This window comes from Carcharodon carcharias, chromosome 5 (assembly GCF_017639515.1).
Source record: "Carcharodon carcharias isolate sCarCar2 chromosome 5, sCarCar2.pri, whole genome shotgun sequence".
In the NCBI taxonomy this organism is placed as follows: Eukaryota; Metazoa; Chordata; class Chondrichthyes; order Lamniformes; family Lamnidae; genus Carcharodon; species Carcharodon carcharias.
The window spans coordinates 150,513,650-150,540,299 of NC_054471.1; the positions used below are offsets into that span (position 1 = coordinate 150,513,650).

A 26,650-nucleotide genomic window follows, 5' to 3' on the forward strand; every position below is an offset into this window, starting at 1 on the left:
ACTCCCTGGGCAATTGTCGCACATGAGCATGAGTTAGGACCTCTGAAGGGTCCCAATATGCAATGGCAACTAATGTCTCAATATTTGCTGCTATTGGCATTGGAAAATCCAGCCCGGTATGTAGCCATCATGTCATCTCAGATATTCAAATGTAAAGCATAAGGATATATAAACTATGAAAACAAAAACTACCAGAATAGGGCAAGCTTTATAGTACAAAACACACAAGCCCATAACTCCAGATCTTCCGATCTCCGGGGTGCTGTACCCGAAGAAGCACACTGGGGTGTCTCCTCTCATGGAAGTCCCCATGTAATGATTGCATGACAATTGCCCAGGAAGTTCAAACTTCTGTTGGGCAATTACCCTGCACTGGGAACCATCTGATACTCCGATTTAAATTGCAGATTTCTGATCTTACAGGAATAATTTCCCAGGAAAAGTTAGAATTAAAACCATTTCTAACTCCTGGGAAACTATATTATTGACCCACCCAAGCTCCCCACCGGACAGCCAACTACCCCTCACCCCCAGCTTACCCTCCCGACCCTCACGGGGTTCCCTGACCACCCCCCATACCCTGATTAACTCCATGCTCCTGACTATCCCCCCCCCACAACCAACTTGACTACCCTCACTGACCAATCCCCGCACCTCCCAGAATCACTGGACCACCCCACTGCCCACGACCACCCAGCCACCCCCTGACCAACTTCCACCACCCTCCCACCCCACCCCTTGACCTCCCCTCCTGCCTACTTATCCTATCGCCAGCTTCTCAATGTGGCTGGACCTTTAAATGTACCTGCTTTACGGCTAGTACAGTAAAATAAAGTGTCTTCCTTTTGTCCAACTCTCCTGCACTCAATTGAGAAGATTCCTGGACAGCTGCACAGCACTTTTCTCACCCTGTCCAAATAGAAATGTCAGGCGAGAAAGGTGTGACTGCATTTTTGTGTAAGTAAATAGGATCTGACTGAGATGCAATGCATAGTTTTCTTACAATCAAATTTAGCTGGATTCCACTATCAGTTAGAACGCTCCAATAACTTGCATTTTTGAGACATCTTTTGTAATGTACTTTTTCATTTCACAGCTGTAGTCTAAACATAGAAGATCAATGGTGCTTTAGTTGGCTTTAAGACATATAAAATAGATAGGTTTGCAAAGTATAAATAAGAAGAAAAAATTGTGACTGCTGGAAATAGGAAATAAAAACAGAAAATGCAAATATTTTACAGGTCAGTCTGTATCTGTAAACACTGGACAGTTAATGTCCTTTAATCTTCTAATCTCCCTTTCATCTCCTCATTTATGGTTTCTATATTGGAATTAAGGAATAGTACAGCATAGGAGGTGGCCATTCGGTCCACTGTGTCTGTGCCAGATTTAATCCTCAAGATTATTGTGTAAAATTTATAGTACAGAAACTTACCATTTAACCCAACTGGTCCTTTATGGTCCACACAAGGAAGCTCCCAGCTCAATTTACTTAACCGTTTTTGCGCAATCTTTTATTTCTTTCTCCCTATCTATCTATCCTTAAACGCCATTCAATATAGGCAAAACCCAGGCTTGGGCTGACAAGTGGCAAGTGACATTCACACCACAGAAGTGCCAGGCAACGACCACCTCCAACAAGAGGGAATCTAACCATTGCCCCATGACATTCAATGGCATTACCATTGCTGAATCCTCCACTATCAACATCCTGGGGGTTACCATTGTCCAGAAACTGAACTGGACTAGCCATATAAATACGGTGCCTACAACAGCAGGTCAGAGGCTAGGAATCCTGAGGCGAATAACTCACCTCATGCCTCCCCAAAGCATGTCCACCATCTACAAGGCACAAGTCAGGAGTGTGATGGAATACTCCCCACTTGTGGATGAGTGCAGCTCCAATAACACCCAAGAAGCTCAACACCATCCAGGACAAAGCAGCCTGCTTGATTGGCATCCCATCCACTAACATTCACTCTCCACCACCGACACACAGTGGTAGCAATGCGTACCATCTACAAGATGCATTGCAGGAACTCAACAAGCCTGCTTAGACAGAACCTTCCAAACCCACAATCACTACCATCTAGAAGGACAAGGGCAGCAGTCACAAGTGAACACCACCACCAGGAAGTTCCCCTCCAAGCCACTCACCGTCCTGACTTGGAAACATATTGCTGTTCATTCACAGTCGCTGGATCAAAACCTTGGAACTCCCTCCCTAACAGCACCGTACCTACAGCACAAGGGCTGCAGCGGTTTAAGGTGGCAGCTCACTACCCCCTTCTCAAGGGCAATTGGGAATGAGCATTAAATGCTGGCCCAGCCAGTGATGCCCATATCCCACAAATGAATAAAGGAAAACCTCAACCATTCTTTATGGCAAGTTCTACATTTCGACGTTCTACAGTCTAAACACTAACTGGGTAAAGGCGTTTCTCATCAAATCCCCTATTGGATTCATCAGTTACTATCTTATATTTATGGACCTTATTTTTGGACTCCCCTACAAGTAGAAGCATTTTACCTATGTGTATCCATCAGAGCCTTCCACAGTCATAAACACCTCCATCAGGTTACCTACAGGTAAGAGCTCCAGACTGGTTGCTCTTACTATTGTTCGCCTAATCTTATAATATGCCTCTTTCTAAGTTTCAATTTGGTTTTCGTTTCTCAACTGATCCATTGAAATTCTTTGATGCACCTCTTTGTTTTACCTTACAGGAATGTATTCTATACTCCATCCATCTCATATTTGAAGATTTCCATCACTGATCTCTTTGTTAAGTTTTATACCCTGAAAATTTGGGCCAAACCCCCCTCTATGATGTTAAGAACGTCCTTAATTCCCACCTCTTTGACTAAGCTTCTATTCACTCAACCTAATATCTCCTCCTGTGGGATTCAGCGCTTTTTAAATTACATCTATATGAAGTGAATTGGGGCATACAAAAATGCTAGTTTTTACTACAAAAGAAAAATACTGCAGATACTAGAAATCTGATTTAACCCAGAATATGTTGTGGAGAGATGTTTCATGTCAATGAAAGGTCCAAAAGTAACCACTCCTGAAGTCTCCTTCAGTTCTGTTGAAGGGTCATGAGGACTCGAAACGTCAACTCTTTTCTTCTCCGCCGAAGCTGCCAGACCTACTGAGTTTTTCCAGGTAATTCTGTTTTTGTTTTGGATTTCCAGCATCCGCAGTTTTTTGTTTTTACTCCTGAAGTCTTGTTTTTTAATCTTTTGCCCTCCCTCCTCAAGCACCCTCTGCAAAATGTCAAGCATACTTCTATTTAATTGGTTCCAACATGGAATATGACTTTTAGTTGGTATTCCATTTTTCCACCTGTTCTATGATGTCCTTCACTTTGCTACTTTGAATCAACATTCTATTTGGACTTCTGGTAAAGACTACAAAAAAGGCCTTTTATTCCTGACTACAGAATTTGCCACAACTACAAATTTCCTAGGCTTGTAAGTCTACTAGCTTTTCATTGCACCCACCACCAGTAAAGAAACGGAAAGAAAGATTACATTTACATAATACCTTTCATGGCCACCAGACATCACAAAGTACTTTACAGCCATGGAAATAAATGTGGTCACTGTTGTAATGTAGGAAATGTGGCAGCTAATTTGTGCGCAGAAAGCTTCTACAAACAGCAATATGATCATGGCCACATAATCTGTTTTATTGCGATGTTGATTGAGGGATAAATGTTGACAAGGGCACCAGGGCTAACTTCCCTGCTATCCTTCAAAATAGCACCATAGAATCTTCTACGTCTACCTGAGAGGGTCATCATCATCTCATCTGAAAGATGGCATCTCTGGCAGCACACGACTCTCAGTACTGCCTTGATTTTGGTGCTTAAGTCCTGGATTGGGACTTGTACCCACAGCCTTCTGAGCCGGAGGCAAAACTGCTACCAACCGCAACTGACACCTAACACCAGATAGTGCCTCGCCCTATGATGTTATAACATTTGCCAGGTCCACCATCCTCAGAGTAACTGTCCATCTCTTACTTGTTCAACAACTTTGTAACATTGCTTACCTCAACTTTTACCTCACTAAAACCCTTGTATCTGTCCAGACTTGATTGCTCTAATGTTCTGCTTGCTAGCCTTCCACCTTCTAGCCTCTAATAGCTACATCTCATCCAAAACTCTGCTCTCCATATCCTATATATTACACAGCAAATATCACTCATCTCTCACCCCTGCCTTGGTTGCCTTATATTGACTCCTTGTTTCTCAATGCCTCAACTGTAAAATTCTCACCCTCCCCACCTCCGAAATTCTCTAACCTTCACCAGCCTTAGAATTCCTCACTCCTATATTTTCAGTTATTCTGACTATCCTCCTGGGTACCCCTTTCTTTTCACCTCACCAGTGCCCATCTGTTAGGTCCCATGCTTTGGAATTCCTCCCTTAAACCTCTCCATCTTTCTTTTGAGATCATTGTTAAAACGAACTTCTGACTACGCTTTTGACCAACCCTTCCAATCACTCCTTCCTCAGCTTAATGTTATTTTTTTACGCTTATGTGAAGTGCTTTAGGATGTCTATTACTGAAAGGTGCTATATAAATGCAAATTGTTGATGATGGAATGCAGGTGGATGGAGGTGGGAGGTTAGCTCCCAAAGAGTATACTTAGAGACAAGATCAGCAAGAGAGTTGGGGGGGTTACTGCTTTCCAGGAGTTATGAAGGACTTTTGGAGAATGCTGAGAAAGGCAGAGAGGGTGCCAGTTGTCTTGTTCAAGGGGGGATAGAGAAGGAAAGCACAGAAGTATTGATGGATTGGGGTGGCGATTAACGGCAAAATGAAAAGTTATGTAACAGCGAGGAGAAGGGAAGAAGAGAGAAACAAAGCATGTAAGAGATTAAAGAAAGGAGATAAAAATTAAGGATTGTGGTCCGAGGCAGCAACCAAAATGTTCATGGAATTTATTCATCACATGTTTCTCACTGTAATTTTGTAGGTGGAAGCATCATTCGCAACTTTGATCTCAGATTACATGAAAATGACATTCCCCCTTTCAACTGAATACCACTAGTGTAAATATTGGCGAGGTTATACACAGACTTTGTTGATGCGTTTTTACCTTTTTTTCTCAGGTGTGAATATCATATTCAGTATGTGGTTTCAGTTATGGATAAAACTTGACCAAAATAAACTCAAGCTTGTTTTAAGTTTTGTTTTCACATTTGCCAGTATACAATGTTGTTAATTAGGGGAGCTTTAGTAAAAGCAGAAATCTATAAGCTTAAAATTTCCAAGTGACAGAGTTTTCCATGGAACAGAAGCTCCTTGTTTGAACAATTGGTTCAAATTGGGTCAGGTGATGGCGTAGTGGTAGTGTCGCTGGACTGGTAATCCAGAGACCCAAGGTAATAGTCTGGGGACCTGGGTTTGAATCCCACCATGGCAGATGGTAAAATTTGAATTCAATAAAGATCTGAAAACCAATGCCGATTGTTGTAAAAACCCAAACGGTTCACTAGTATCACTTTAGGGAAGGAAATCTGCCGTCCTTACCTGGCCTGGCCTACATGTGACTCCAGACCCACAGCAATGTGCTTGACTCTTAAATGCCCTCAGTTGTATAAAACCGCCCTCAGTTGTGTAAAACCACTACAAAGTCTCAAAAAAGGGATGAACCCGGCATCGATCTAGGCAATGGAAACGACAATGGCAAACTCAGCCCTGTCGACCCTACAAAAGTCCTCGTTACTAACATCTGGGGGCTAGTGCCCAAAATTGAGAGAGCTGTCTCACAGACTAGTCAAGCAACAGCCTGACATAGTCATCCACACGGAATCATATCTTACAGATAATGTCCCAGACGCCATCATCACCATCCCGGGGTTGTCCTGTCTCACCGGCAGGACAGACCCAGCAGAGATGGCGGCACAGTAGTATACGGTTGGGAAGGAGTTGCCATGGGAGTCCTCAACATTAACTCCAGGCCCCATGAAGTCTCATGGCATCAAGTAACCTCCTACTGGGCAAGGAAACCTCCTACTGATTACCATGTACCGCCCTCCCTCAGTTGACCAATCAGTGCGCCTCCATGTTAAACACCTCTTGGAGGAAGCATTAAGGGTGGCAAGGCCACAGAATGTACTCTGGGTGAGGGACTTCAATGTCCATCACCAAGGATGGATTGGTAGTACCACTACTGACTGAGCTGGCTGAGTCCTAAAGGACATGGCTGCGAGACGGCAAGAGGGAAAAACATACTTGACCTCATCTTCACCAACCAGCCTACCGCAGATGCATCGGTCCTTGACAGTACCAGTAGGAGTACCAGCAGGACCACTGCACGGTCGTTGTCGCCTTCACATTGAGGATACCCTCCACCGTGCTAAATGGGATAGATTTCGAACAAATCTAGCAACCCAAGATTCGGCATCCATGAGACACTGTGGACCATCAGCAACAGAAGAATTATACGTGAACGCAATCTCTAACCTTGTGGCTCGGCATGCCCCTCTCTACCATTACCATCAAGCCAGGGGATCAACCCTAGTTAATGAAGAGTGCAGGAGGGCATGCCAAGAGCAGCACCAGTCATACCTAAAAATGAGGTGTCAACCTGGTGAAACTATAATACTGGACAATGTGCGCACCAAACAGCATAAGCAGCAAGTGATAGACAGAGATAAAAACAAAAAACTGCGGAGCCTGGAAATCCAAAACAAAAACAGAATTACCTGGAAAAACTCAGCAGGTCTGGCAGCAGTTAAATCTTTTCTGCTCCCCCCACCCCCACTAGAGCTGTACCTTGAGTGCCCTACTATTCATTCTTAATTAGCACATTCGTTTAGATATATATCACCAACTTCAACACCTATGTGTTCTTTTGTTCTTTTGTCTGTGACATCTTTTGATGATCTGCTTCTATCACTGCTTGATTGTCCCTACAACCACACCACCCCCCTTCACTTCTCCCCTCCCACACAACCTGCACCGCCCTGCCCCCCCCACCCCCCCACCACACACACACACACACCTTAAACCAGCTTATATTTCACCCCTTCCTTGGATTCACCTAGTTCTGTTGAAGGGTCATGAGGACTCGAAACGTCAACTCTTTTCTTCTCCGCCGATGCTGCCAGACTTGCTGAGTTTTTCCAGGTAATTCTGTTTTTGTTAAGTGATAGACAGAGCTAAGCGATCCCACAGCCAATGGATTAGATCTAAGCTCTGCAGTCTTGCCACATCCAATCGTGACTTAAACAGTAATTCAACAACTCACTGGAGGTGGAGGCTCCACAAATATCACTATCCTCAATAATGTGGGAGCCCAGCACTTCACTGCAAAAAAGCATTTGCTGCAATCTTCAGCCAGAATTGCCGAGTGGATGATCCATTTCGGCCTCCTCCAGAGGTCACCAGCATCACAGATGTGAGTCTTTAGCCAATTCGATTCACTCCACATGACATCAAGAAACGGCTGGAGGCACTGGATAGTGCAAAGGCTATGGGCCCTGACAATATTCCGATGAAATTCCAGCAATGGTCCAGAAGACTTGTGCTCCAGAACTTGCCGTGACCCTAGCCAAGCTGTTCCAGGATAGCTACAGGACTAGCATCTACCCAGCTCCGTGGAAAATTGCCCAGGTATGACCTGTACACAAAAAGCAGGACAAATCCAACCCGGCCAACTACCACCCATCAGTCTACTCACGATCATCAGAAAAGTAAGGAAAGGGGTCATTCATAGTGCTATTAAGCGGCACTTGCTTTGCAATAGCCTGCTCACTGACACCCAGCTTGAGTTCCACCAGGGCCACTCAGCTCCTGCCTTAATTACAGCCTAGGTTCAAACATGGAAAAAAGGGCTGAATTTCCGAGGTGAGGTGAGAATGACTGCCCTTGACATAAAGGTTGCATTTGACCGAGTGTGGAATCAAGGAGCCCGAGCAAAGCTGCAATCAATGGGAATCAGAGGAAAGATTCTCCACTGGCTGGAGTCATACCTAGCACAAAGGAAGATGGTCATGGTTGTTGGAGGTCAGTCATCTCAGCTCCAGGATATCACTACAAGAGTTCCTTAGGGTTGTGTCCTCTGCCCAACCATCTTCAGCTGCTTGATCAATGACCATCCTTCCATCATAAGGTCAGAAGTGGGGATGTTTGCTGATGATTGCACAATGTTCAGCACCATTTGTGACTCCTCAGACACTGAAGCAGTCCATGTCCAAATGCAGGAAGACCTGGACAATATCGAGGCTTGGGCTGACAAGTGGCAAGTAACATTCACGCCACACAAGTGCCAGGCAATGACCATCTCCAACAAGAGAGAATCTAACCATTGCCCCTTGACGTTCAATGGTATTACTAACAATGAATCCCCCACTATCAACATCCTGGGGGTTACCATTGACCAGAAACTGAACTGGACTAGCCATATAAATACTGCGGCTACAACTGCAGTTCAGAGGCTAGGAATCCTGCGACAAGTAACTTACCTCCTGACTCCCCAAAGCCTGTCCACTATCTACAAGGTACAAGTCAGGAGTGTGATGTAACTCCCCATTTGCCTGGATGAGCTTGACACCATCCAGGACAAAGCAGCCTGCTTAATTGGCACCACATCCTCAAACATTCGCTCCCTCCACCACCAATGCACAGTAGTAGCAGTGTGTACCATTTACAAGATGCACTGCAGGAATTCACCAAGGCTCCTTAGGCAGCACCTTCCAAAACCATGACCACTACCATTTAGAAGGACAAGGACAGCAGATAGATGGGAACACCAACAACTGGAAGTTCCCTCCAAGTCACTCACCATCCTGACTTGGATCGCCATTCCTTCGCTGTTGTTGGGTCAAAATCCTGGAACTCCCTTCCTAACAGCACTGTAGGTGTACCTACGCCACATGGACTACAGCGATTCAAAAAGGCAGCTCACCACCACCTTTTCAAGGGCAGCTAGGGATGGGCGATAAATGCTGGCCAAGCCAGTGAAGCCAACATCCCGGGAATGAATAATAAAAAAAGCTCTAAATATCTGCATTAGCTTTTAAGGGATTGAGCTAAGAATTTCAAAACATTTTGGCTGTGATTTTCCAGTCCAAGGCAGCGCCCCAGCCAGGAGTCCACTGACTTGCGGCAGGAGCGGAAGATTCCAGCGGCTGGCTGGGCTCTTATTAAGTGAAAAACAGCATCTCCTGTATTTATAGAATTCTTTTGGAATCACATACTTAAAACTGAGCTACATGCCCCAAAACAAACAGTGTACAGACAGTGATTTTCCGGTCCAAGGCAGAGCCCCAGCCAGGAGTCCATTGACTTGCGGAGGAAGCGGAAGATTCCAGCGGCTGGCTGGGCTCTTATTAAGTGAAAAATAACATCTCCTGTATTTATAGAATTCTTTTGGAATCACATACTTAAAACTGAGCTACATGCTCCAAAACAAACAGTGTACAGACACACCTTTAAAAAAAAAGTTTATACGGTATATACAAATGAATTGTTTGTTGCCCTACTTTAATGCAGTACTGGCCCATTTGAGAAGGTGACGTGGTCAGTGAGTTTGTTTTCCATTTGCCCTTTCCACCCTCTGACCAACAATATAGTCACACTAGCAGTCAATTGGTAATTGCTCAGCTGAGTACCCCTAAATAGGTTTAGGAATATCAACAGCCCCTTTTGTGAAGTCTTGTGTATTGAACCATTTATTTAGGTCAAACAAAGACATCATCCCTGCATGGTCAGGGTGCTAGTGACAGTGGTGAAAGACATTAATCAATTAGCAGCAGGCTTCAACTATTTCGAAGCCTCTGCACTAACCAATCTATTGCAGATTATATTGGAAAAAATTGCCCTGCAGGGCTTGTCGATTGTCATCCCCCCATCATTTTTATGTTCCCTCCCCCTTTTCTCCAACACAAAAAACAAGTTGCAACTGTGATCTCTAGAATTGGGTGTGTGTAATCAGCTTAAGAATAAAGTATCTGAACAAAAAAGGTAACAATAATCAGTTTTACCCCTTATACTATGTTTCTTGAAAGGCAAACACAGTCATCAAGTTTGAAGGGTTTTGTTAAGCTCACTAGCAAGGATAATTCATGCACGTTGCAACATATCCTTCATGGGGTTTTCTAAACAAGCCTGAACAAGAGAATGTCCGTGGTGGTAATCTTGCTAAAGGATTCTGGTGGCAGGCACATCGCTGCAGGCTCTCTCCCTCTCTCGACACCACATGGTTATGACACTCCACAACAATAACTCGATTAACAGCTGTGGTGTTCCCAGGACAGACAATGCTGCGCTGCTCGGGTACCCGCGGTTCTGACTGGCACAACTGTCACTGCTGTGCAGTTTGAATAGATCCATAGACCTGCCAGTCTAATTTTGTCACACCGTCTAGAGCCCTTCAAGTCATTGCTATGTCTCTGCCTAGTAGCTGTGTCCCTCACTACTCTGCCCAAGGATATACAATGACAGTCAAAAATAATTTACAGTTTAAATTGAAAACAGACTTCACTGCATGATACAAGACATTATCAACTGTAGGCACCAATCTATACATGATGTATTAATAGTAAATGATTACAATTAGAATCAATTTGAATGCAATGTTACCTTAGTATATATTCTTTTATATCTAATAAACATTTTACTGAAAAAGGGCTTCAAATAATGCCAAGGATTTTTTTTAGTCTAATTTTTCCTCACATTTGTTTTACCCGTTAAGATTTCCTGTGCCACTTCCAAGCTGAGACAGCAGGCAGAAGACCCACTTGAAGATCTCTGCATGGTATCTCTAAATTGGTCAACGGAGAGGAATCAAAATGACAAAGATTAACTCTCTCTTTGATTTTTCTCTCATTCATTCAAGAAAGTAGCTTTTTTAGTACATTCCCAGGTGACCTCTTCCAATATTGGAAAATCTTGATGCTGCCAATTGAAGAGAAATAATGCATTGGGATACTCTAGCACACCAATGCATTGCATCCTTTAAACCAAAGCTAATGAAGAGCTTATGACAAAATAGGAAGATTCTGCATTTTATTCCATAGTTTTGAAATAGCTATTGTTAAAATAGAGTAATTCTGTCCTTCTTCCAAATCAAAATAAAGGCTGGATACATTATCTACAGGACCAGACCAGATTGAAGATCGGGAAATTAGTCAGGACATGGGGGCTTTATTATTGGTGCTAATCAAATTGTATATAGTTTGGACATTAACAGGCACTTAGAAACCAGATGTGTATGCAGCTTCTGATCAGTATTATACACATGGATGACTGCCAACTGTGGCTTATCAGGCTTTACAACTGGTTAACTTAACATTTTAATTTTGGGAGGTTTTATACATTATTCAAATATAAAGTGAACCATGCTAGTTGAAAATGTTGTTTCTCCCATCAACTTTATTTCTGGCAGGAAGTTCAAACTTCATGATTGAAGGAAAAATTAGGTCAAACATATACAACCTTCTAGCTGCAAGATTGACCAAGAGACAAATCGCACATTTTAAATTCAAATGTATTACAGCTTAATTGACTGTCAAAGAAATGCATTCTAAGAGGGTATTTAGCCCATTATGAGTTGGTTCCAACTTTAAAGCACTGTGCTGCTGTTTTGGCTTGTGTATTAATTAGACTGTAAATAAATAATTTTAGATCATGCATTCTGAATTGCAGTTTTTTAACCTTTCAGAGGAGGTAGAAAATGTTTTGGGCATCTTACATGATCTTCCCTAAACTATATACCTCATTAGGGACTGTTAGACCAGAGTTCATTGTCCAGTACAGTAGTAGTATAAGGGCACAGGTATCTGATCAAAGGAGCCTTGGGCCAGGATATTGTCCTCGTTGGGCGGGCTTGGCGGGGGCGAGTGGGAACGATTGGGAAGCCGACCGCCACCTACGATCAGCCCGTGGCCATGCTTTCACGTTGGCAGGCTGATTAAGGCCCGCCCAGCATGAAATGCGTGCTGCAGCACTTAGCACTGCCTGTGTGGTGGTGGTGGGGCGGGGGGTGGGGGTGGGGGCGTAGTGAAGAGGAGGGCGAGCAGGGAACTTCCACATGTATGCGCAGGTAAAGCTCCCTGAGGCACAGAGCTGCCTCAGGGAGATGAAGAGTTTTGAAAATTAAAAATAAAGAATTGTAAAATGTTAGAAAAAGTCCCCTCATATGACTATCACATGAGCAGGGACATGTTATTAATGAAATGTTAAAAATTTTAATTTTATTTTTAATTGCCGTTGGAAACCTCATCCCGCCCGTGGACGAGGTTTCCTAAAAAATGCAACGGCTGTTTGGCCTTTTTGCCTGCCCGCTAAATGTAAGGTTGGGCAGGCAGCGAGAAATTTCATTTAATTGGTAATTTAGTGGCCTTAATAGGTCTGTTAATTGTTGGCAGGCGTGCTGGAGTCCCACACACGTCCGCCAACCGAAATATTGTGCAAATACGCGATGATGTTGGGACGCTTGCCCGACGTCATCATGTGTCATTTTACACTTGATCGGGTCGGGCGCATGTCAGCCCGATGAGCGTAAAATTCTGGCCCTGGTCTCCCTACAGAAGCTGTCCTTTTGTTACAAATTCAAAAATGCTAAATGAAACAATGTTTACAATATCAGACATTTCCTTTTCTTATGAATTCAGTTTTTAAAAATCACTATGGACCTACAATTAAATTTTGTTTTTTCAAGGTGGATTTTCCAAAATTCAGAATAAAAAAATTGTCTTAGCCCAGCTAAATACCATCTTATTCCCTCTTCACACTATCAGCCTGGTCCATTGCTCCAGTTCTAACTTTCTCTGTTAGCATATTTGATCTGTTAAGGAATAATGGAGATATTTATAGACAAATTCTGCCCTGGGCGAGTGCTGAAGATACATCATTAAACATTATGATATTGTGTAAGCTTAAGTAATACAGGAAATAAATTACTTCAGGAGTTGACAGCTGCATCATATAGAAATACTGATCAGTAAATATGAACTTCTTCAAAAATTTATTCATTCACAGGATGTGGGCTTCACTGGCAAGGTGAGCATTTGTCGTCCATTTCTAAATGCTCTTGAGAAGTTGGTGGTGAGACACCTTCTTGAACAGCTGCAGTCCTTGTGGTGTTGGCACACCCAACAAGAAAGAAAGACTTGCATTTACATAACGCCTTTCTAGCCACCAGATGTATTGAAGTGTTTTACAGCCAATGAAGAACTTCTGAAGTGCAGTCACTCTTGTAATGTGGGAAACACAGCAGCCAATTTGTTCACAGCAAGTCCCTACAAACAGTAATGTGATAACAGCCAGATAATCTGCTTTTTTTTTATGATGCTGATTGAGGGATAAATATTTGCCAGGACACTGGGGAGAATGTAGCATATTGGAGTGTCAGCCTTGTTTTTTTGTGCTCAAGCCCTGATGTGGGACTTGAACCCAGAACTTTCTGACACAGAGGCAAGAATGAAACCAACTCAGGAGATAGACAGGAGATAGATATTAAGTTAAAGAAGAAAAAGTGTGCTTATGACAGGTGTCAGGTAGCAAATACAATTGAGAACCAAGCTGAATTCAGAAGGGATGTGAGAAAGCAATTATGAGAAGTAAAGAGGGATTATGAAAAAAGACTGGCAGCTAACAGAAAACGAAATCACAAAGTATTCTACAAGCACATCAACAGTAAAAAGATGGTAAGAGGAGTAGGGCCGATTAGGGACCAAAAAGGGGATTTACACAGAGGCAAGAGGCATGTTAAATGAATACTTTGCATCAGTCCTTACCTACGAGGCAGATGCTGCCCAGGCCATGGTAACAGAGGAGGAAACTCAATCACCAGAAGGGTTTAAAATTGATAAGGTGGTGGTAATGGAGAAGCTGTCGGTAACTAAAGTTGATTAGGCACTGGGACCGGATGAGATGCATCCATGGATATTGAAGGAAGTGACAGTGGAAATTGCAGGGGCACTGGCAATAATTTTTCAATGTTCCCTGGATTCAAGGGAAGTGCTGGAGGACTGAAGAAATGCAAACATTACACACCCATGTTCCAAAAAGTTTGTAAAGATCTGCTCTGCAATTACAGACCAGTCAGTTTAACTTTGGTGGTGGGGAAACTTCTGGAAACAATTATTCGGGATAGATTAATAGTTAAGTGGAAAAACGTGGATTGATTTGGAAGAGTCAGCATGGATTTGCTAAAGGAAAATTGTGTCTAACTAACTTGCTGGAGATTTTTGAAGAGGTAACAGATGGTTGATGAGGGCAGGGCTGTTGATGTGGTTTATATGGACTTCCAAAAGGTATTCGATACAGTGCTACACAACAGACTTGTGAGGAAAGTTACAGGATATGGAATAAAAGGGACAGTAACAACGTGGATACAAAATTGGCTGAGGGGTGGGAAACAGAGAGTAATGGTTAATGGGTATTTTTCAGCTGGAAGAGGGTTTGTAGTTGAGTTCTCTAGGGGTTGTTATTGGAACCCTTGCTTTTCCTGATATATATATATATATATATATATATATATATATATATAAAAAAATGATCCAGATCTTGGTGTGCAGGGGACAATTTAGAAGTTTGCGGATGACACAAAACTTTGGAGAATTGTAAACTATGAGGAGGACAGTGTAGAACTTCAAAAGGACATTGACACATTGGTGGAGTAGGCAGATAGGTGGCAGATGAAGTTCAATGTGGAGAAGTGTGAGGTGATACAATTTGGTACAAAGAACATGGAGAGACAGTATAAAATAAAGGGTACTATTCTAAAGGGTGTGCAGGGGCAGAGAGACCTTGGTGTATATGTACATAAGTCATTAAAGGTGGCAGGACAGGTAGAGAGAGCGGTTTCTAAAGCATGCAGTATTCTAGGCTTCATTAATAGGGGCATAGAGTATAAGAGCAGGGAGGTTTTGATGAACTTATATAAGACACTGGTTGGACCTCAGCTGGAGTATTGTGTACAGTTCTGGGTGCCACATTATAGGAAGGGTGCAGAAGAGGTTTACAAGAAGGTTCCAGGGATGAGACACTTCAGTTATGAGGAAAGATTGGAGAAGTTGGGACTGTTTTCCTTAGAGAGGAGAAGGCTGAGGAGACTTGGTAGAAGTTTTCAAAATCATGAGGGATCTGGACAGAGTAGATAGGGAGAAACTGTTCCCGCTCGAGAATCAGAGGGCACAGTTTTAAAGTGTTTTGCAAAAGAAGCAAATGCGAGGTGAGAAAAAAAAAATTCACGCTGCGAATAGTTAGAGCTTGGAATGCACTGCTTGGAAGTGTGGTGGGGGTAGGTTCGATTGAGGCATTCAAGAGGGCATTGGATGATTATTTAAATAGAAACAACATGCAAGGTTACGGGAAAAAGGCAGGAGATGGGTACTAAGTTAAAATGCTCAAGAGTGCCAGTGCAGATACAATGGGCCGAATGGTCTCCTTCTGCACTGTAACAGTTCTGTGATTGTGATAAAGCACACTGTGACTTTTGCATGCATACACGAGAAGTTCACTTGTACACAAATACAGATTACTGAGAAAGATAGGTTGGCCAAATTAGAGTCCGTGAAAAGTAAGAAGGAATATGCAGTTTTTAGTTTGGTGACTTGGGTGGCTTTATACTTTCCTTTGGTGGGCCCGATTCATCCGATTTGAGAGTGTGGCCAGCTGATTTGGTTGTTTTTCTGGAGATGTTAGTGATAGCTGAATTTCTTTGAGCGTCCCTGGACGGTCACAGTCAGCAAACAGAGCTTGAAGCTTACCAGGTGGGTTGGAGAGAGAGGGAGGCAGGAGAGACCCCACTTAGGTTTTCTCTCTCAGCTCCTCAGCTGCTTGTTCTCTGTCCTGCTGAGAAAATATGTGCTTAAAATAATTCATCATATGACCTTCCTTCTCCAACTGCCAGGGGATCCCAAATAAGATCATTGTCCAAGGGTAACTTCATGAGCTCATGTCTAGAAAGCTATCTTGGCCAGGGTCCCATTGTCCAATTGATGAGTCTTAATGGTCCGTCTCCAACAGTTGAATACCTCAGGTGATTGCCTTAATGCCTTGTTAATGGGGCAGGAGATGTGATTCCTTCCTTCCTTCCATTGTTTTTGATGCATTTTGCAGACAGGCTGTGTCCATTCCAATGAATTGAAATATGGCCATGGTCTCAAGTCGTCTTTAGTCTATATTTTAAAAAGTTTGTTTTTAAAAGTTCAATTCAGATTTCCCAGCCAGTGGATTAAAAATATTTTTTTGACATAATGCAGATCTTCAGGGGAGATGATGGTGCAGTGGTATTGTCACTGGACTAGTGCTCCAGATACCCAGGGTAATGCTGAGGGCCTGGGTTCGAATCCCACCACAGTAGATGGTGGAATTTGAATTCAATAAAAAATCTTGAATTAAAAGTCTAATGATGACCATGAAACCATTGTTGTAAAAACCCAGCTGGTTCACTAATGTCCTTTAAGGGAAGGAAATCTGCCATCTTTACCTGGTCTGGCCAACATGTGAGTCCAGACCACAGCAATGTGGTTAACTCTCAAATGCCCTCTAAGATGGCCTAGCAAGCCGCTTAGTTCTCAAGGGCAATTAGGGATGGACAGTAAGTGCTGCTGGCCCAGCCAGCGACGCCCACATCCCATGAACAAATAAAAAAAATATAAGTATATCATTGTGAGTGATATTCACTGTCCAGGTAAGACAGGCACTGATTATCTCTTCATTGCCTAAAATTGTCAGGGCAAATATTTTGGATCAGTATAAATTTTTTTAGCTGTATTTTTGCTGATTTGCAACAATAATGAATGATGTACTTGTTATGATTATGCAACTAGGGCCTGGATAATTATCTGGAGACTTGAGTTCAAATCCCACACAACAACTGGGGAATTTAAATTTATTTAACTAAATAAATCTGGAATTAAAAATTAGTATCACAAATCATTGATATCCTTCCATCTATGTAAGATGATGGACATTCAGCAAATCCACTGGAGTTCGAGTAGCTTTATATGGTGCACTTTTGCTGATGCTTGAAGAGATCCAACCACGAGAGGCAGGTTCTGCCACATTTGTTGCATGTGAACTGGTTATCAGATGTTGTTGTGGGTTGTTTTCAGTGTTGCCGCCTATTGCAAATCTGCTGTAGTCCCTGATTGTTGTGTTGGCATAGGTGATGTCACCATTTCTCTCTGTTGTCGGCTAGTGTCTCCCAGGTGTGAAAATTGGCATTTTCATGGCCTTCATGTCATGCTTGCAACAATCCTTGAAGCAGAGGTTTGGGCATCCTACTGGTTTTCTGGCTGCAGCTACCTTGTCATACAGAAAATCTGTCTTCCGTTCTGTGAACGTGCCTGAGCCAGCAAAGCCATCTCTGCCTGATGATGCTTATGCGCTTGGGAAATTTGCATTTTAGAGCACTGTTGCATTTGTGCCTTTGTCCTTCCATGACATGCCCAGAATGCGCCGTGTACAGCAAAGACAAAGGTCATTGAGCTTCCTTTGTTGATCGCTGTAAGCTGTTCATGTGTCACTGTTGTACAACAGGGTGCTGAGAACACAGGCCTCATAAACCAGCATCTTGGTCTTAAGAGTCAAATTAATGGTTTTTCTATGCACGTTTTTGAGAGTCAGCCAGACGTGTTAGCTGCTTTCCCTATGCCTGTTCAGCATCAAGAGACAAATTGTCTGTCACTGTGGTCCCAAGGTAGCAGAATTTGTTAACTACTTTCAGCAGTTGTAATTTAGTATGATCAATGGCAGAGATGTAACTCTTTGAGTGAAGAAATTTCTTCTTATCTCAGTTCTAAACGTCTTCTCATCTCAGTTCCCCTTATCCTGAGACTGGCCCCGTGTTCTAGATTCTGCAACCAGGGGAAACATTTACTCAACATTTATCCGTTCAAGCTCCTTGAGAGTTGGATGTTTCAATTCTTCACTTGTTATTCTTCTAAACTCCAAGAAATATAGGCCTAGGTTACTCAATATCTCCTCATTGGTTTCTGGAATTTGGGGATTGTCCAGTCTGGTGAACCTTTGTTGCACTCCCTCTATGTCCTTCCTTAGGCAAGGAGGCCAAAGCTACACACAATAATCTAGGTTTTACTTCACCAATGCCACGATTAATTGTAAGAAGCCCTAGTAAAAGTGAAGTCAATAGGAATCAGAGGGAAACTCTATACTGACTATTATGGCGGTTATTGAAGGCCTATAATCTCAGTCTCAGGACATCGCTGCAAGAGTTCCTCAGAGTAGTGTCCTGGGCCCCACCATCTTCATCTGATTCAGCAATGACTTTTCCTTCATCATAACATCAGAAGTGGTGATGTTTGCTGATAATTGCACAATGTTCAATATCATTCCCGGCTCCTCAGATACAGAGCGAGCCTTGTGCCCACATGTAGCAAGACCTGGACAGGGCTAATAAGTGGCTAGTAACATTTATGTCAGACAAGTGCCAGTCAATGATCATCACCTACAAGACAGAATCTAACCATCTCCCCTTGACAATCCACGCATTACCATTGCTGAATTACCCCACCATCAACATCCGGTGAATTACCACCATTGACCAGGAACTTAACTGGACTATTTATCAATAGCAGGAACTATAGGCCAGTTAGCCTAACATCTGTCATAGGGAAATACTAGAATCTATTACTAAAGAGGTTAAAGCAGGGCACTTAGAAAATCTTAATGCAATCAGGCAGAGTCAGCATGGTTCTGTGAAAAGGAAATCTTGTTTGACTAATTTATTAAGAGTTATTTGAGGAAGTAACATGCAACATGGATAAAGGGGAACCTGTAAGATGTGGTGTGCTTGGATTTCCAAAAGGCATTTGCTAAGATGCCATATCAAAGGTTACTACACAAAATGAGAGCTCATGGTGTAGGGGTTAACATATTAACATGGATAGAAGGATTGGTTAGCTAACAGGAAGCAGAGAGTAAGGATGAATTAGTCATTTTCATGTCGGCAAGTCGTAACTATTAGAGTGCCACAGGGATCAGTGCTGGGGCCTTAACTATTTACAATCCTTACGAATGACTTGGGTGAAGGGTGGAAGGTATAGTTGTTAAATTTGCTGATGACACAAAGATAGGTAGGAGAGTTGGTTGTGAAGAGGACATAAGGAGTCTGCAAAGAGATATAGATAGGTTAAGTGAGTAAGCAAAAATTTGGCAAATGGAGCATAATGTGGGAAAATGTGAATCCATCCAGTTTGGCAGCAAGTGTAGAAAAGCAATATATTATTTAAATGAAGAGAGATTGCAGAACTCTCCGGTACAGTAAAATCTGGATATATTGGCACATGAATCACAAAACGTTGGTGTGCAGGTACAGCAAGTGATTAGGAAGGCAAATGGAATGTTGGCATTTATTACAAGGGGAATTGATTAGAAAAGTAGGGAAAATAAAAGCAAAATACTGTGGATGCTGAAATCTGAAATAAAAACAGAAAATGCTGGAAAACTCAGCAAGTCTGGCAGCATCTGTGGAGAGAGAAACAGAGTCAGCTCTTAAGAAGAGTCATACGGACTCGAAATATTAACTGTTTCTCTCTCCACAGATGCTGTCCAGACCTACTGAGAAAAGTAGGGAAGCATTGTTATAGTTCTACAGGGCACTGATGAGACCACACCTGGAGTACAATGTACAGTTGGGGGAGATGGTGGCGTAGTGGGAATGTCGACTGAACTAGTATTTCCAAAGACTAGGCTACTGATTTGGGGACATGAGTTCAAATCCCATCGTGATAGTTGGTGGAATTTAAATTTGATTATCTGGAATTGAAATCTGGAATTGAAAGCTAGCATCAGTGATGGTGACCTTGAAACTATTGACTATTGCTGTAAAAATCCATCTGTTTCACAAATGTCCTTTAAGGAAAGAAACTGCCATCCTTAGCAGGTCTGGCCTACATGTGACTCCTGATCCAGTGATAAGTTGACTCTTAACTGCCCTCTAAAATGGCACTCAGTTCAAGGACAATTAAGCATGGGCAACAAATGCTGGCCTTGAGAGTGATACCCATATCCCATGAAAGAATGAAGAAAAAGAAAAACTTTGGTCTCCTTACTAAGAAAGGATATAATTGTATAAGCGGTTCAGAGAAGGTTCACTCGACTGATTCCTGGGGTTAAGGAATGAGGAATTCTTATGTGGAAAGGTTGGACAAGTCGAGTCTGTACTTTATAAGAATGAGGTGATCTTATTAAAACATATAAGATTCTGAGGGGACTTGAGGGGATGCCAAGAGGGTGGTGGGAGATGCTAAAACTAGGGGACACCTATTTAAAAATAAGGGGTTTCCCATTGAAGATGGAGATATGGAGATTTTTTTTCTGTCAGAGGCTCGTTAGACTGTGGATTCTTTTCTCCAACGAGCAGTGGAGGCAGGGCGGTTGAATATTTTTAAGGCTGAGTTAGACAGATTCTAAATTAACAAGGGAGTCAAAGGTATAGGGGTAGACAGGAAAGTATTGAGGCCACAATCCAATCAGTCTTATCAAATGGCGGTGCAGGCTGCAGGGGCCGAATGGCCTACTCCTGCTTCTAATTCGTTTGTTCATATGTATGTTTGTCTGATACTGTGGCTACAAAAGCAGGCCAGAGGCTGGAACTTCTGCAGCGAGTAACTCACCTCTGGACTCCCCAGAACCTATTCAGCACTTACAAGGCACAAGTCAGGAGTGCAGAAGTGCAATGGAATACGTTCCTCTTGCCTAGATGAGTGCAGCTCCAATAACAATCAGGAAGTTTGACACTATCCAGGACAAAACCGCTTGATTGGCATCCTTTCCACTACCATAAGTGCCAAGCAATGTCCATTTCCAACATGAAAAAATCTAATCATCTCCTCTTGCCATTCAGTTGTTTTACCATTGGCGAATCCCTACTATCAGTATCCTAGAGGTCACCACTGATCAGAAACTTAACTGGACTAGCCACATAATACTATAACTACAAGATCTGGTCAGAGGTTTGGTGTTCTGTGATGAGTGACTCACTTGACCCCACAAAGCCTGTCCACCATCTGTAAGGCAAAAGTCAGGAGCATGATGGAATTCTCTTCACTTGCTTGGAAGAGTACAACTCCAACAACACAAAAAGCTCAACACCATCCAGGACAAAGCAGTAGGTTGATTCACACTCCATTTACCACTGTAAACATTCACTCCCTCCACACCAGCATATTACAAGATCCACTGCAGCTACCCATGGCTTCTTCAACAACACGTCCCAAAATTGCAGCCTCTACCACCTAGATAGACAAGAGCATGAGGCACATGGGAACACCACACATGCAAGTTCTCCTCCAAGTTGCACACCAGCTTGACTTGGAAATATATTCAGTGTCACAGGGAACTCCCTACCTAACAGGGCAGTATGTCAGCTGTGGCTCAGTTCACAGAATCACAGAATTGTTACGGCGTAGGAGGCCATTCATGTCTGCACCGGCTTTCTGAGCATTTTAACTTAGTGCCAATCTCCTGCTTTTTCCCCATAACCCTGCACATTGTTTCTATTTAAATAATCATCAAATGCTCTCTTGAATGCCTCATTTGAACCTGCCTCTGCCACACTTCCAAACAGTGCATTCCAAACCCTAACTATTCGCTGTGTAAAAAAGTTTTTCTCACCTCGTGTTTACTTCGTTTGCAACATCTAGATTATTTACATATATCAGGAAAAACAAGGGTCCCAGTGCCGAACCCCTAGAGAATTCCACTACAAATCTTATTCTAGCCTGAAAAATACCCATTAACCTTAATCCTCTGTTTCCTATCCCGCAGCCAATTTTGTATCCACGTTGCTACTGTCCCTTTTGTTCCATGACCTATAACTTTCCTCACAAGTCTGTTGTGTAGCACTGTATCGAATGCCTTTTGGAAGCCCACATACACCACGTCAATGGCCTTGCCCTCAGCAACCATCCCTGTTATCTCTTCAACAAACTCCAGCAAGTTAGTTCGGCACAATTTTCCTTTAACAAATCCATGATTACTCTTCCGAATCAATCCACATTTTTCCACGTGACTGTTAATTCTATCCCAAATAATCATTTCTTGAAGTTTTCCCACCAGCGAAGTTAAACTGACTGGTCTTTACTTTACTTAGATTGGTTTGGATGTAATAAAGCTAACCTCTTTCTTTGTTAAACTCAAGACAACCTGCCCAATTGATTATTTTATGATCACAGTGCATAAACAGCTTAATAGTCACTGAATTGGCAAGTTTATCATTTTCAAACAAAAAACACCTGCTGCAGTCAAACAAGGGAAGGGAAGAGAGGGAACCTTTCGATCCTTTCTCACCTGGTTATAACAATATGACAATATCAGTACAATATGAATGACAGAGTTTTTAACTGCCTTGCTCTTCTATTTTGCAAAGGAGTTCTGTAATAGCAGAATTTAATGCAATTACCTTAGTTTCTTCAATCCGCATGGCATCCAACAAATAGTGAAGCAATTCTTGGCTGTCCTGCTGCTGGAACCCCCTGAAACGTGGAGCTCTGTTGGGCAGAGAAGTAAAGTATAACAACCAAATCAAGCAGAATAGTAATATTCATGGTACTACAGCATAACTCTTATGCTGTTACATTGTTTCACCTTTGAATCATCACATACATCTGAAGACTTACTGAGTAATAATTTCTGGTCCAGTGCCAAAGGATTTCAAACAGTATTTAAAATTATACAATCTGAAAAATACAGAACTATCAAAAAAATCTTCAATTTTGTTTTAAATCGATACTAAACACATGGAAGGGCATGAGGCAATATTTAAGTGTCTTCTTGAAAGATTGGTGGATAATGTCCATCCACAACAGCCTGGGCAGCTTTCCAGCACCCACGAAGCAATCTCAATTTACAGCTGCCCACTGGTGGTGAAACATTAAATAGTTGCTGGTCAACTTTCTCTACATTCAGAGAAATGCCTGATAAAATTCAGGCAATAGGTGAGCAGAAGTTAGTCTCATATCTGCTGCAAAAGTTGCCTGATTCCTGGGTGCTTCTTTCCAACCAGTACAATTTGGAGGCTTCGCCTTAGTAGGCAAAGACTTAGTAGACAGTAAGATTTCAACTGCTTTAATTAACATTACTTATTAAAATTAAATGCTCAAAATTTGCTATAAGGCTGGATTGCCCTCTACAAATCAGTAGCAGCTCAGGACACAGGAGTTGCTCATTGCCACATGAAACTCAGTCAGGATTTGAAGATTCAAACAATAATTTATATTAATTTAGCACCTTAAATGTACAAGGACCTTCAAAGGAATATTACAAAGCAAAATTTGACACTGAACCACATTCGGAGCTATTAGGGCAGGGGAGCAAAAGCTTGGTTTACAAGTAAGGTTTTAAGGAGCATCTCAACGTAGCAAAAAAAGGTAGGGAGGTGGAGAGCTTTAGGGAGGGAATTTCATAGCTGAGGGCTTTGGCAGAGTGAAGGTATGTCCACTAATGGTGGAGCAATTAAAATTAGGGCAGCTCAAGCATAAATATTAGAGGATTGTGGGCCTTGAGGAAAATGCAGGGATAAGCAGGGGAGAGTCCATGAAGGGGTTTATAAACAAGTTATAAAAATTGAGGCACTGCTTTAATGACAACATAAATCAGTAAGCACTGGGGTAATGAGTGAACGCGGCTTGGGGAGAATTAGGACACAGCAGCAGAGTTTTGGATGACTTCAAGTTTATGGAAGGTAGAAACACGGGAGGCTGGCCAGGAGTGCGTTGGGATAGTCAAGTCCAGAGTTAACAAAAGCAGATGAGCTGATGTAGGGGCAGAGTTGGGTGATGTAATGGAGGGGAAAATAGGCAGTCTTATAGCCTTGGAATCACGGTGGGCATTCAAATAGCAACAATATTTTTTCTTTTATTTTTGCTCCAATTCCCACTTTGGAGAAGGCATTCTTGAAGCATATTGCAATGCTTATGACATATTTATTATACATAGAGTCATAGGCTGGTGACAGCAAAGGGGGCTATGTGACCTGTTGTATCCATGTTGACTTTCTGTAAAAGCAACTCAGTGAGGCTTTCTTCCACAAAGCCTTGTAAATTTTCTCCCTTCAGATGCTTATTCAATTAACTTTTAAAAACCACAATTGAATTTGGCTCTACCACGCTCTTAGGCAGTGCAATCTATATCCCATCCACTTGCTACATAAAAAGGCTTTTCCTCATGTCGTGTTCATTTTTTTGCCACGTGTTTCATTAAGATTCACCATGACTTCCTTCTTCTTGTATTCTTTATAACCACTTTCTGAATGTGTCTAGCCACATTCAATGATTTATGCACATATACCCCCATGTCCCTATGTTGCTGCACCATCTTTAAAATTACAACCTTTATTTTATATTGCCTTTCCTCATTCTTCTGACCAAAATGCTTCACTTCACACTTCTCGGCATTAAATTTCAGCTGCCAAGTCTTCCCATTTCACCAGCCTGTCCGTGTCCTCTTGAAGTCTATCACTATCCTTCTCATTGTTCACAATAATTCCAAGTTTAGGGTCATCTGCAAATTTTGAAATTGTGTCCTATACACCTAAGTCTAAGTCATTGATATATATCAATAAAAGCAGTGATCTTAATGCTGATGCCTGGTGAACCCCACTGTATACCTTCCTCCAAAGTGAAAACAGCCATTTCACTACTGTTTGTTGCCAGTCATGGAGAAGTGGTGGTGTAGTGGTAATGTCACTGGACTAGTAATCCAGAGGCCCAGGCTATGCTCTGGGGACACGAGTTTAAATCCCACACAGTAGCAGTTAAATGCAACTAATAAACCTGGAATTAAAAAAGGCTAGTCTAATGGTGACCACAAAACCATTGCCACAAAAACCTATCTGGTTCACTAATGCCCTTTAGGAATCGCTATGAAGTCTAAAAGGCGGATCAACCTAGCCACTGGAAACGATAATGACATAGTGACCCTGCAAAGCCCCTCCTTACTAACATCTGGGACCTGTGTCAGAATTGGGAGGGTTGTCCCACAGACCAGTCAAGCAACAGCCTGACATTGTCTGTAAGGCATGATTCCACGAGAATGACCATCACCATCCCTGGATGTCCTGGGCAGGATGGACCAACCAAAGGTGGCAGCACAGTGGAATACAGTCGGGGAAGATTTGCCCTGGGAGTCAGGTCAAACATGGGTAAGGAAACCTCCTGCTGATTATCATCAGCCATGCTCCCTCAGCTGATGAATCAGTGCTTCTCTGTGTTAAACACCAGTTGGAAAAAGGTGGCATATACTCTGGGTGGGGGTCTTCAATATTCATTACCAAGAGTGGCTCGGTAGCCACAAAACCATTGACTAACTACTGGCTGAGTCCAAAAGGACATAGCTGCTAGCCATGGGTCTGTGGCAGGTGGTGAGAGAATCAATAAGAGGGAAACGCCTACTTGAAGTCGTCCACACCATATTTTAGTGGCAGATGCATCTGTCTATAACAGCGCTGGTAGGAGTGACCACGGCACAGTCACTGTAGAAACAAACTGCTGCCTCCATGTTGAGGATAACCTCCACTGTGGTGTGTAGCATTACCACAATGCTAGATGGAATAGATTTCAAACAGATCTAGCAACTCAAAACTGGGCACCCATGAGATGCTGTGGGCCATCAACAGCAACACAATTGCATACGGCCACAACCTGTAATCTCATGGTCTGGCATATTCCCCACTATACCATGACCATAAAACTGGGGAATCAACCCTGGTTCAATGAGGAGCGAAGGAGGGCATGCCAGGAGCAGCACCAGGCATACCTGAAAATAAGGTGTCAATCTAGTGAAGCTACAACACAGGACTACTTGCGTGTCAAACAGTAGAAGCAGCATGTGATAGACAGGGCTAAGTGATCCCATAACAAACGGATCAAAACTAAGCTCTGTAGTCCTGCCATATCCAGTCATGAATGGTGGTGGACAATTAAACAACTCACTGGAGGAAGAGACTCCAAAAATATCCCTCTCCTGCATGGTGGTGGAGCCCAGCACATTAGTGCAAAAGATAAGACTGAAGCCATTGCAACCATCTTCAGCCAGAAGCGCCAGGTGGATGATCCATCTCAGCCACATCCTGAGGTCCCCAGCATCATAGGTGCCAGTCTTCAGCCAATTTGATTCATTCTATGTGATATCAAGAAACGGCTGAAGGCACTGGATACTGCAAAGTCGATGGGACCTAACAACATTCCAGTAATAGTACTGAAGATTATGCTTGAGAAATAGCCATGCCTCTAGCCAAACTCTTCCAGTATAGCTGGAACACTGGCATCTACCCAGCAATGTGTAAAATTTCCCAGGTATGTCCTATCCACTAAAAACAGGACAAATCAACTCAGTCAATCAACCCACGTCATCAGTCTACTCTCGATCATCAGCAAGGGTCATTAACAGTGCTATCAAGCTGCAGTTAGTCAGCAATAACCTGCTCACTGATGTTCAGTTTGGATTCCACCAGAGCCACTCAGCCTTAACCTCAAAACTAGCCTTGGGCCAAACTTGGACAAAAGAGCTGAACTCAAAAGGTGAGGTGAGAGTGATATCAAGGCAGCATTTGACAGAGTGTGGCATCAGGGAGCCCTGGCAAAACTGAAGTTAATGGCAGTCAGGAGAAAACTCTCCCCTGATTGGTGCCATACCTGACACAAAGAGAGAT

The 26,650-nt window shown here is 42.7% G+C and overlaps 1 protein-coding gene across 9 annotated transcripts in view; it reads right to left on the bottom strand.

Annotated features, from left to right (window-relative positions):
- The window catches only part of usp45 (ubiquitin specific peptidase 45), a 203,442-nt gene that overhangs the window by 32,357 nt on the left and 144,435 nt on the right, over positions 1-26,650 (bottom strand). For all 9 annotated transcript variants that reach the window (XM_041187566.1, XM_041187570.1, XM_041187569.1 and 6 more), the window contains one exon: positions 22,403-22,490. In XM_041187566.1, coding sequence (XP_041043500.1) covers positions 22,403-22,490 — 88 coding nt within the window. The remainder of the gene's footprint in view (positions 1-22,402; positions 22,491-26,650) is intronic.